Source organism: Pteropus vampyrus, unplaced genomic scaffold (genome assembly GCF_000151845.1).
Source record: "Pteropus vampyrus isolate Shadow unplaced genomic scaffold, Pvam_2.0 Scaffold19, whole genome shotgun sequence".
Classification (NCBI taxonomy): domain Eukaryota; kingdom Metazoa; phylum Chordata; class Mammalia; order Chiroptera; family Pteropodidae; genus Pteropus; species Pteropus vampyrus.
Window position 1 is genome coordinate 3,396,272 of NW_011888800.1, and position 12,343 is coordinate 3,408,614.

The 12,343-nt window shown below is 35.5% G+C and overlaps 1 protein-coding gene across 4 annotated transcripts in view; it reads left to right on the forward strand.

The window, feature by feature from the left end:
- The window catches only part of CUNH15orf41 (chromosome unknown C15orf41 homolog), a 207,290-nt gene that overhangs the window by 106,467 nt on the left and 88,480 nt on the right, over window positions 1–12,343 (forward strand). Inside the window, exons 10-11 of one of the 4 annotated variants that reach the window (XM_023527731.1) lie at window positions 344–467; window positions 2,331–2,552. In XM_023527731.1, coding sequence (XP_023383499.1) covers window positions 344–467; window positions 2,331–2,388 — 182 coding nt within the window. In that variant the 3' untranslated portion in view covers window positions 2,389–2,552. Of the gene's footprint in view, window positions 1–343; window positions 468–2,330; window positions 2,553–12,343 lie in introns of those variants that run through there. The other 3 variants (XM_023527732.1, XM_023527730.1, XM_011354878.2) reach the window with 3 other exon arrangements.

Here is a 12,343-nt window from a genome sequence, read left to right on the forward strand (position 1 = left end):
ATAAACATTGTCTCTGAAGACATTTCAAGTCATTTTTTTAAATATTGCATTTTTAAAATATGGTTGTATTGAAAAGCCAGACTCACTTTGGTTTGTTTTTGCATTGCTTGTCAACTTGTACAGCCTCAGAATAAGAAAGGGACTTTTGAAGATGATGATGAAAATAAAAGGGATGTGACTGTGGCATAAGTGTCCCTTGTAACAAACATATACAGTGTATTGTTTTATAATTACTTTCATAGATGAGGGTGAGGGCTAAACCTCTGCTCATTAATGTGAATCATACGGAGGCCTATACAGAGTTCAGAATTTTCAATCTTCCCTTTCCTTTGCTCTATATTAGTAATGCTTTGTCCCTTAGCTGTAGAAGGGCACATAATTCACTGGATTGAAAGCAAAGCCTCATTTGGTGATGAATGTAGCCACCACGCCTACCTGCATGACCAGTTCTGGAGCTACTGGAATAGGTAAGGTCCCATTATTTTTCTCTTAAGATAAACGATACTCAGCTGAAATCTCATTAGAAAAAATATTTAGTTTAACTGGTAAAAATGCTAGTAGCCTTTGTTTCTAGTAAATACAGAGACTTGATTAATGTATTCATTTTAGATAATTTAAACTTCTCTGCTTTCATAACGTTGCTTCATTTTTTAAAACTAAAAATCTCTGCATAAGGTCAAAATCAGTATATATGCCATTTTCCATTTTATACTGATAATATCAATGTCACTTCAAATATGAATAATAAGATGTGCATATTATGATATTGACACTGACTTTTATCCTTTTGATAAGAAATTTATGCTTACTGTCAGACCTTTAAAAAATATTTTATCCTTGCTTCTCTGAGGAGACTCTACAAACAGTATAAAAGATCAAAACAATTTACTTTCCAGCAGTAGAAAACAGTTTACCTACCAACTTCGGGCATCTTTCCCGAAGGCATGGAAATCTCAGTGATTAAGAAAAGGGTGGTGTTGAAGGAGGGGCCATATTATTGCCATGCTATTAATGCCATATTACTGATTATCCACCATGTCCTTGGGTCTGCACATTATCTCAGTTAATCCTCGCAAGGAAGTTACATTTATCCCTATTTTATAGATAACTAAACTGATATTCAAAGAGAAGAAATAGCATGCCATAGAGTCATCATGGGCCTGTGTTTGTCTCTCTCACTTGCTTACCTGTGCTATATCCACGACAACTCTATTGCCATTTACAATAAAACAGTTGAAACTTGGGTTTTATATTATTAAAATCCCTAGTTTTCATAGCACACATTTTTCCCTTTAGAACAGGAGGTAGGTCAAGGGGTAACCTTCAGAGATTAATTGTGTTCCCCAGTCATTGGCCAACAGTAAGAATACAATAATAAAATGACATTGGCCCAAATCATTAAGGAATGAGACAGTAGCATCTGTGGACAATAGTCTTATCCTGGGGAAAAAAAAAACAGTGACAGGCTACAGAATTTGGCATTATATTGTTACTCAGCCTTACAAAAGGCCAGCAGACCTCGCCTGTAGCAGCTGTGCTAAACTAAGCCCACTTTTTGCCATGGTAACAATGATCATGACAAAATGCTGAATGTAATGGCTTTCTTGATTTTCTTGTGTAATTGTGCGTAGCATCCGAGCTTTACTTTACAGGGATGGAGGAGGAAAGTGCAAAATGTTTTAGAAATCATTGCTGCTTCAGCGTTTCCTGTCTTTTATTCAGCCATTATTCAAATTAGCAGTAATGTGGCAAATTGAATTTTCGATTTTTAGCAATTTGATGATGAGTTTGAAATAGTAAAGAAAGCATCATTTTTGATAGTATAGGAAAAGCAATGACAAGAAAATCAAATTGCATAAGTTTAGGTTGCTAAAGGATTTTAAAAAACTGATAAACTCGATCATTCTGCATTGAGACTATCTCCCTCCCTTTGGTACTGGTCAAGCCTTTTAACAGGAATAGTTGTAGAGCTTTCTTAAAAATCCCGTAAGCGTATCTTCATTCTAAAACAACTCAGCAATTTTTTGAGTGCCTACTATGTGCCTAGTACTCACTATTTTAGCAGCTGATTAAATAATATAGTCATCTGTATGATAGACCTATAGATTATTGATGTCGCTGGAGGGAGTCTAAGCAATGGATGGATAACTTAATACAGTTTCCTGTGGACTGAATTTGAGATTTTTGTGTTACATGCCACTTTTTACATTCTAATGATGTTTTACTTAACACCACTATTGATTTACATTCCCTAAACACATACGCTAAATAATCCATTTAGGGTATATTATGTGATAAAAGAAAGACAACCTTGGTTTGGAATGTTCCAGATCATTCAAGGAGGAAATACTCTACACAGAAGTCACTGATATTAACAGAAGTCACTGATGTTAACAAACGTCTGCAGAGGCCAAGAAATGCAAGCAGTGCTGATGTTCAGAACGAAAACACAGACATTTACTTGGATGTAAAACGCTGGTTATAATAACAATACAAACTTACCAGTGATGGAGCATTTTGACAAAACTTAGCCCATTTATGAAAGTATGAGATCCTACTCTTTTCATATTTTGATTCAGTGCAACTCATAGAGCAGTTGCTAAATCTCTTCAGAGTTGATAGAAATCATCCCTCCCAATTTAGGTAACTTTTCAAGGAAGCTTCTGGCTGGCATTGGGGCTAATTGCTTTATTTGTGTGATAAGCCTCTAGTTCACTTAAAAACTGTTATCTAATCGTCATACTATTTTTAGATTGGATTTTACAATAAGCTGTTCAATTAATATTTGCAGAATCATGACCTTGTATAAACCCATTTTCCCACACTAACTACAGACCCTCACTAATTTTTAGTTTAATATTTCTATGAGTTTTTTTTTTTTTTAATATAAATGGATATTGTTACTCAGCCGTTCAGCAACTTTTAACAAAGTTGATCGCACCCTCCCTCTTTATTAAAATATCTTTTCTTGGCTTCCAAGAGATATTCTGGGTTTCTTTCTGCCATACCATCAGCGTACTCAGTCTCCTTTGCTGGCTCTTCTTCCCCTTTCTAACTCTTGGCTTAGGGCTCTGGAACTCATTGTTCACCCTCTTCTCTTTTCTGTCTACATTCACTCCGTGGCTGTTTTTTGTTCTGTTTTGTTTTGTTTTGTTTTGTTTTGTTTTGTTTTGTTTTGTTTTGTTTTGTTTTGTTTTGTTTTGTTTGAGATCTTATCAGAGACTGGTGCTTTATTTACTGTCTCTGTACTGGTATCTCCTAATTTTTACCTGCAGCCCTAATATTTCCTGAGTACAATTTTTCTTTTGCCTATCCAACTATATACTCAGTATCTGTTCTTGGATACCTAATAGGTATCTCATACTTAACATGTCTAAAATTAAACCCTTGATTCCCCACTCCACTCCACCCCACCCCACAAGTTTGTTACTCCCCCGTTTCCTCCCAAACTCAACTAATAGCACTACAGTTTGCCAAAATACTCAATCCAAAAACCTAAATATTATCACCAGTCCATCAGCAGATCCTTTCAGCTCAATCTTCATCATGTCTCAAGTTGTGCCATTTATCACCACCTCACCTGCTGTCACCTCAGTGGCTGTCATCCATTTCTTGGACTATGGCTGTAGCTTCCAAACTGGTCTCCTTAGGTCAACTCTTGCACTTGTGTGGTCAGTTTTTCCTACCCCAGTGAGAGCGACTCTTGGAAAATATAAATCAGGCTGTCACACTTCTCTGCTCAGAACTCCTCAATGGCTTCCCATCAGATGTAAAATAAAATCCAAACTCTTTACCATGACATACAGAGCCAGGCATGATCTGCCTCTTTACCACCTTCAGTTCTTTTCACACCTACCTCTCTCCCCTCGCCTAACATTCTCTCCTCTTATACTTTTTCGGCCACACTGGCTTCCTTAGTCTTCTTAAATCTACACTGCTTGTTTCTACTTCAAGACCCTTACTCTGGCTAATCCTTCTGCTTAGAATTTTCTTTGCTTGGATCTCCCCGTAGCGGAACTCTTTACAACGTTCAGGTTTCTGCTCATATTTTTCCTGTTCAAGGAGTCCTTCCCTGACCACTCAATCTAAATGGCATCACCCTTAGTCATCTCCCTCTCCTCACTTGGCTTTACTTCATGATACTTGCTTCTGTCTACATGAATGAATAGACTTTAGTTAGGAACGTTTATATAAACACTAATTTGCTTGTTTGAATACGAGCCCTTAAAAGAGCTTTACCTTCTATATTGCTATTTCTAATTATTATATGTAGTGTACCCCTCATTCCTTCATAATCAAAGCTTTTCAAGAATTTTCCCTGGCTTAATTAACCTCAAAAATATTTTAATTTTTACAATGTAGTCAGAGATATTGACTACAGAATATAGGCTATCTTTTCTTCAAGTAGGCCCCAATCCCAGGTAGAAACCTTGATTAAATAGCTCCTCAAAACTCCACAGTCTCTAATTTTTATGGAGTTAAAGGAAATAAAGAGTGCCTCTGAGAAGCAGAATTTGGACCATAATATACCTAGCATCAAATTATATATACAATTGTTTATTTGCTTATATATGTGTGTGTGTATATATATATATCCCATATACTTGAGGCTATATATACACAAATTCTATAAAACAGTATATTTCCTTATGCAACCGGCACCAAAAAAAAAAAAAAAAAGTCTTCTTATTCTACTTCTTTAGTCAAAAAAAATTAGTTCTTTAACAATTTGACCTCTATTACTACATTTATTTTCATATTCCATTGGTGACAGGTAAAGAAAGAAACTAATTCTACAATCTGAGGCCAAATTACATACATAGGTTCCAACTTGAGACCTTTTAAAGAAGCAGGAACAGACATCTCTGCTCATTTTATTGGTTGGAGATCAAATGGGTCAATTTGAACAAAATTGAGTGACCCTAAATAGCAACGAGCCATATGCAGCTATACAGCACATAAGCAGTGCCCAACAACTACTGATCAAGAACCTGGCAATCTTAACTTCAAGGTCAGCCCCGCCGTGTGCTTTTCCAGGCTCATTCTGGCACCCGGTCAGTCATCAGTGGAATCTATTGAAAAGCAAAGTGCGCTTTGTAGATATACCTCTCCACTTCTGTCAAAGAAGATTTAAGCTTACTGACTGGAAAGAATAGGCAAAGTTTTGTTTGAACATGATTTTCCAGTTCAGTGATCCTTGAAGAGATGGAAGGAATTCGTCCTATTCCTGGATTTGAGTCCATGCCGTGTCACTTTCTTACCCCATGACTGAGAGCAACTTGCTTAACTTCCCTGAGCTTTTGTTTTCTTCTTAATAAAATGGATTAATAATACCTTCTTCGCCATATTGTTGTCAAGATCAGTTATTTAATACATATAAAGTACTTTCACAGTACCTGGCAGTCAACAAATATTAGTTCCCCTTTGTCTTTTTTTTCCTATATAACATTGTCTGATAAAATTCTCAGTCGGCATTTTTAATTGCCTTCTTTGCCAGATAAACCTACTTGGCTAACCTCAGCACTCATCTTGGTTGACATCTCTTTGGGAAACCTTCCTGTAATTCCAAGATTGGGTTTGATGTCCCTCCTGTGTTCTAATAATTTTATAGCATTTATTCAATAGCGTAATTGCTTATTTACTTGTCATCTTTTTTCAGTTAATATTGAGTTCCGTCTTATCTATTTGTTTTATTTATCATCAAATACCCAGAAGCTGGTGGATTATCTGGCACATCATAGTAGATATTAATTGAATGAAAGAGTGAGTGAATGAATTTTCTGATACATGACAGACAACAACATTTTGAATCAGCCATTAAGGATTATGTCAGACATTGTCACATTAAACTACAACAGGGCCAAAATATTTTCTTTGAGAATGTCACTCTAAGGACAATGAGAAAAATGCCTCATTTTTCTCTATTTCTTTTTTTTTAAATTGAGGTATAATTGATATGTGACATTATATTAGTTTTAGGTATCCAGCATAAAGATTTATTATTTGTATCTGTTGCTAAATAATCACCACAATAAGTCTAGTTAACATCCATCACCATATATAATTACAGGATTTTTTTTCTTGTGATGAGAACTTTTAAGATCTAATCTCTCAGCAACTTTCATATATGCAATACAGTATTATTAACTATAATCACCATCCTGCACATTACATCCCCATGACATTTATTTTATAACTGGAGGTTTGTACCTTTTGACCCCTTTCACCCTTTTCTCACCCCCTAACCACCCGCCTTTGGCAACCACCAGTATGTTCTCTGTATCTATGAGCTTTTTTTCTTTTAGATTCCACAGTGTGAGATCATATGGCATTTGTTTTTCTCTGACTTATTTCACTGAGCATAATGCCCTCAGGGTTCATCCATATTGTCACAAATGGCAAGATTTTATTCTTTTATGTGGCTGAATAATATTCCATTGTATATATACCACATTTTCTTTTTTGATTTATCTGCAAATGGACACTTAGGTTATTTCCATATCTTAGATATTGTAAACAATGCTGCAGTAAACATAAGGGTGCATGTATCTTTTCGAATTAGTTTTTTTTATTTCTTTGGTTAAAGACCCAGAAGTGGAATTGCTGGATAATATATATGATGATTCTATTTTTAGTTTTTTGAGGAACTTCCATGCTGTTTTCCATAATGCCTTCACTAATTTACATTGCCACCAAACAGTGAACAAGGGTTCCCTTTTCTCTACATCTTTGCCAATACTTGTTACCTTTTTGATAGTAGCTATTCTAATAGGTGTGAGGCAATATTTCATTGTAGTTTTGATTTGCATCTCCCCTTTTCATATATCTGTTGGACATCTGTATGTCTTCTTTTGAAAAGTGTCTATTCATATCTTCTGCCTATTTTTCAATTGGGCTGTCTGGTTTTTTGCTGTTGGGTTATATGACTTCTTTTTATAGTTTGGATATTGCAGATACTTTCTCCCATTCAGTAGGTTGACTTTTTTATTTTGTTGACAATTTCCTTTGTTATGCAGAAGCTTTTTAGTTTGATGTAGTCCCACTTGTTTATTTTTGCTTTTGTTGCCTTTGCTTTTGGAAAGGTTAAAAAAAAAAAAAGATTGCCCAGACTGATGTCAAGGAGCTTACTGCCTGTATTTTCTTGTGAGCATTTTATTATTTCAGGTCTTACATTGAAGCCTTTGATCCATTTTGGGTTAATTTTTGTGTACGATACAAGATAGGGGTCCAGTTTCATTTTGTTGCCTATGGCTGTCCATTTCTCCCAACACCATTTATTGAAGAGACTGTCCTTTTCCTATTGTATATTCTTATCTCTTTTGTCATAAATTAATCAATCGTATGTGTGTGGTTTTATTTCTGGCCTTTCTAGTCTACCTATTGATCTATGTGTCTGTTTTTATGCCAATACCACGCTATTTTGATTACTATTGCTTTGTAATATAGCTTGAAGTCAGGGAGCATGATGCCTCCAGTTTTGTTCTTCTTTCTTAAGATTTCTTTGGCTATTTGGAGTCTTTTGGGTTCCATACAAATTTTAGGATTATTTGTCTATTTTTGTGAAAAATGCCAGTGGAATTTTGATAAGGATTGTATTGAATCTGTCGATTGCTTTGGGTAGTATGGACATTTTAACAATATTAATGCTTCTATTCCATGAGCATGGAACCATTTTCATTTATTTGTATCTTATTCAATTTCTTTCATCAATGTCTTATAGTTTTTAGTTTACAGGTGTTTCACTGCCTTGGTTAAATATATTTCTAGATATTTTATTCTTTTTTATGTAATTATAAATGGGATTGGTTTCTTAATTTCTCTTTATGTTCGTTATTAGTGTATAGAAATGCAACAGATTTTTGTATATTGATTTTGTATGCTACAACTTTACTGAATTCATTTATTAGTAGTTCTAATAGATTTAGAACTACTTTAGGGTTTTCTGTATATGATGTTATGTCATCTCTAAATTTTTATTTCAAAGTTTTATTTCTTTCCAATTTGGATGAAAAATGCCCCATTTCTAGAAATTATTTACAGACTTTTCGAATGTATAGACTTTTGCAGATTTATTTCATGAAATGTAGCATATGTGTATTTAAGTTTTTTAGATATTTATCATCGTATATTGATTATTTACTTTTGCAAAACTTCAGCCAGGTCTCTCATTTGAGATTTGCCATGGAATGCCTTGAAAATCCTGAGCAGAAGATATTCTGTAGTTTCTTTAGGGTTTGCATGAAACTGGGCCCACCCTAGCACTTGAGGGGCCGGGGCAAGGGTACCAGTGGAGGCTTGTATACCATTTGCCTAAATGATTGAGGTTGAATATCAAGTTAACAGATAGTAAGTAAAATATATTTTATTCTGCATTAAGATCTAAAAGTTCAGAGTTTCATTAAGAATTATCAAACTCCCTGGAGATCCATGCTGCATGTGGCAATGTAGGGATAGGTGGTCTTGCCACATAACCCACCTCCCTTCTCTTCCTACCCTTCCTACTCCTCCATCTTATACCTGGAAAACTGTCAAGCACACCCCAACCTGTACATCCAAGCTCCATGTACATTACCACAAACCACTTCCCTTGACCTTCTCTCAGGCCAGATGTGCACACTCTAGTGGTCTGCCTTCTTATCAGACAAGTGAACCTTTGTAGGCTCTGGGTGTGGTTTCAGTGCTATTTGATTAGGAAGTTCTGAGGTTCCTGGTACATGGAGTTTGGCCTGGAAAGGGATTGCGAGGATATACATCATTGGGTGAGGATGTTCCTTTTGCCCCACAGACTTCTCATCCCAGGAGTTGAAGTGAAATCACAGGGCACCAGAGCAGAATTCTTTAAAATTTGGGTCCTGGCCATGGGCCCCTCTTGACCAGTCCAAAGGACAATATCAATTGAAGCAAGTACATTTTTCTTACAGAGTCATATCTTATACTGGTGTTAGAATATGAGGAAAGATGAGCCCCAGAGGAAATACGCTCTTGATCACATTTATGTATCACTGAAAAGATTAAGAGCTGAGTTCCATTTGTTGGATTTTTGAACCTTTGGCTCCAGAGAGTCTGTTTTCCTAGAAGCAATGCTAAGCTAATACTTTCTGCCACAAGAATTGATTTGACTCGAGTTCTTCCTCTAAGTATTTTTTAAAGATTGCTTATTTACTCACTGGTTTAGTGATTGCATTCTCTGGTCTGTGTTAACTTGAGAGGTGAGGCATTTAGAATGGGGCCACCAAGCAGTTCGAGTTAAGGAAGGTATTTTTCAGAGGATGTCCAAAGTTTTTTTCTGTGTTACTTCCAGGAAGCCCGCAATTAGCTAAATCACAGATTTTCAGTTATTTCAGTCTTGTTAAAAACAAGGCTGATCACATCTGTCTTAAGTTGGGGTATGTGCCTCAGCAATAGAAGCTCTTGCAAACCTTCAATTACAGCAGCCTCAGAAGGCACTGCTGCCGTATTCTAACAAGTAGTCATCAGCAACGGGAGACAGATTGACTAATAATTAGCAAATGCACTGGAGAGGACTTCTCTAAAGGTAAAATATAATCATTTCCTTTTCCATCTCTTAAAGTGGAGATGGTGGTGAGATATTGATGTCCCATTGTTCTAGACAAATACTTGACACTATTATTAGCTAGAGTAACCTCAAAATATTTGAAAGGACGAAGGAAGAGTCTTCTGTGTATATAGTACTTTTAAAAGAATGATTTCTCATAATCAATAAGTACCATTTTTACTGCATTTGGAATGTGAATAGCAAGAACTTTCTCTACCAGAGAATTCAGATTTTCTGCATTGTTAATTGTTTTCAATGTTGATTTCAAATATAAAAGTGAATAAGGGATAGAAATACTGTCTTAGGCCTTTAAAGTGATGTTTGCAATAAAGAGATGGTTTTTGAGAAACTGGAATAAGTTAATCAAGAGATTAAAGGTAAAGAAAATAGACCTACAAGGAACTATCAATGAATTGTAATTTCTCAGAAAGATATTTGATTACTGTCTTCAGACATATACAAGATTTGGGGGCGGGGAGGGCGGTTTGACGGGAGGAGAGCATATTGACCCATTTTCCAAATCCAAGGATCTAAATAGGTTGACTCACTATGATAGAGTCAGTATGAGTCACATACGGTTCAGAAATGTCACCCTAAGCCAAGCCAACAAACAAATGACTAGGTGGCCATTCTAAAAGAAGAAACACAACCATTATGATCATACAGGGAAAGTGAGGGAAGAATAAAAGAGATTCTCGCAGTAGGAAATGTCTCAGGAGCACAGTTAGCATCAGGACCCCAAGTCTGTTTCTAAGATTAATTCCGGAATAATGGAGATTAGGTTGAAATTGATGCTAAAAGCCTTGGTATCTAGTGCAGTAATTTTCAAACTTCACTGCATATTAAAATCACATGGAGGAGCATTTTTTAAAAATGAATATGGGCTTTATCCCTGAAAAACTGATTTAATTGGTATGTGGTAGACCTTGAGAGTTTTTCTTTTATTTTAAAAACTTCAGATGGTAATACTTACCTTCATCCAGCACTGAAGTCAACTTCTTTACCTAGCCTTAATTTGTCAGCTAGCCATAGCATCCTTTGCCTGTCTGCTTCTAAACAGTCTTAATGAGAAAAATAATAGCTTAATTAAGGAATACTGGTTCAGATCAGTAAACACATAACAGGTACTATGTTAGTCAGTAAGGACCCAGCCTCCACCTTTGAGGGGTTCATATTTGAGGACTGAGGTAGTAAATCTCAAAGACAGAACCTGAATCCAGGTCTCCCTCTGAACTCTCACACTTGTACTTTCTGCGCCACCATGCAGCTTCATGTCAGTCATGGTGATAAATCTGCTATAAGAGGCTGTTTACTCGGTCAGTTAATGGGTTTGCTAAGCTGAAGCCAAAAGCTCTCCAGCCGGCTAGGTTAGTTATTCACCCTCATGTGGTTGGAGAAAATGGGCCAGGTGTTCTCTGTTGCTCTCTCAAGTGTTCTGATTCTATATTCAAATGTATATCTTTAGGATTAATATAAAAGCCTATCACATATGCCCATGCCTTCAAAGTATAGTAACCCTTAAATCGTTGTATTAGAAATCACAGAATCAGAGTTTTTTGTATATGGTACAGAAAAAGTAAGCATGTAAAAAAAATGTTTCAATAAATAATGTTTTTAAAAACAGCTTTAATGGGATATAATTGATATACAGCAAACTGCACTTATTTAACGTGTACAATTTGACAAATTTTGATTTATGTATAAACTCAAAAAATTATCACCATGACAAAGATAGTGAACATACCTATCACCTCCAAAAGTTCCTTGTACCCCTTTATAATCCTTCCTCTCAATTCCTTCAGCTCTCCCTACACCTGAGCCCCCAGTGATCTCCCTTCTGTCACTATAGATTAGTTTACATTTTCTAGTATTTTCTATAAATGGAATCATGTAATCATACAGCATGAACTCTTTTTTTTTTTCAGCTTTTTTACTCAGAATAATTGTTTCACTATCCATGTTGTTGTATATATCAGTAGTTCATTTCTTTATTGTAGAAACGTATTCAGTTAAGTAACTGTACTACTACTTATTTATCTGTTTACCTGTGGATGGACATGTATGTTGTTTCTAGTTATGTAAAGCTGTAAAGTTCTATGAACAGTATAAAAATCTTTGTGTCATTTTATTTCTCTTGGGCAAACACCAAATGAAATGGTTGGGTCATGTCGTATGTTGACTTTTTAATGAAATGATTAAACTGTTTTCCAAAGTTGTTACACCATTTTACATTTCCATCAGCAATTCATGAGAGTTCTGGGTGCTCTCCATCTTCCCCATAACTTGGTACGGTCAGTTTTTTTTTTTAACTTTGGGTTTTCTAATAGTTGTGTAGTAGTGTCTCAATATGATTTTAATTTGTTTTTCTTTAATGATCAATGATATTGAGAATCTTCATATGTTTATTTCTACCTGTTAGTCTCTTTGGAGAAGTACCTGTTCAAATCTTAGGCCCATTTTTTAAGTGCTTTCTTATTGAGTTTTGGTAGTTTTAAAAAATATTCTTGGTAACAAGTCCTTTATCAGATATGTGGTCAGATATGAAATACTCTCTCCCAGTCTATGGCTTGTCTTTTCATTTCTCTTAACAGTGAATTTCAAGGTCAGGAGTTTTTAATTTTAATGAAGTTCATTTTACCAATTTTTTTCTCTTATGGATTACACTTTTGATGTTCTATCTAAGAAATATTAAAAGATTTAAAGAGCTAAAGAAATCACAACCACCCTGAACAAGCCCGATCCCATCTGATCTTGGAAGCTAAGCAGGGTCGGGCCTGATTAGTACTT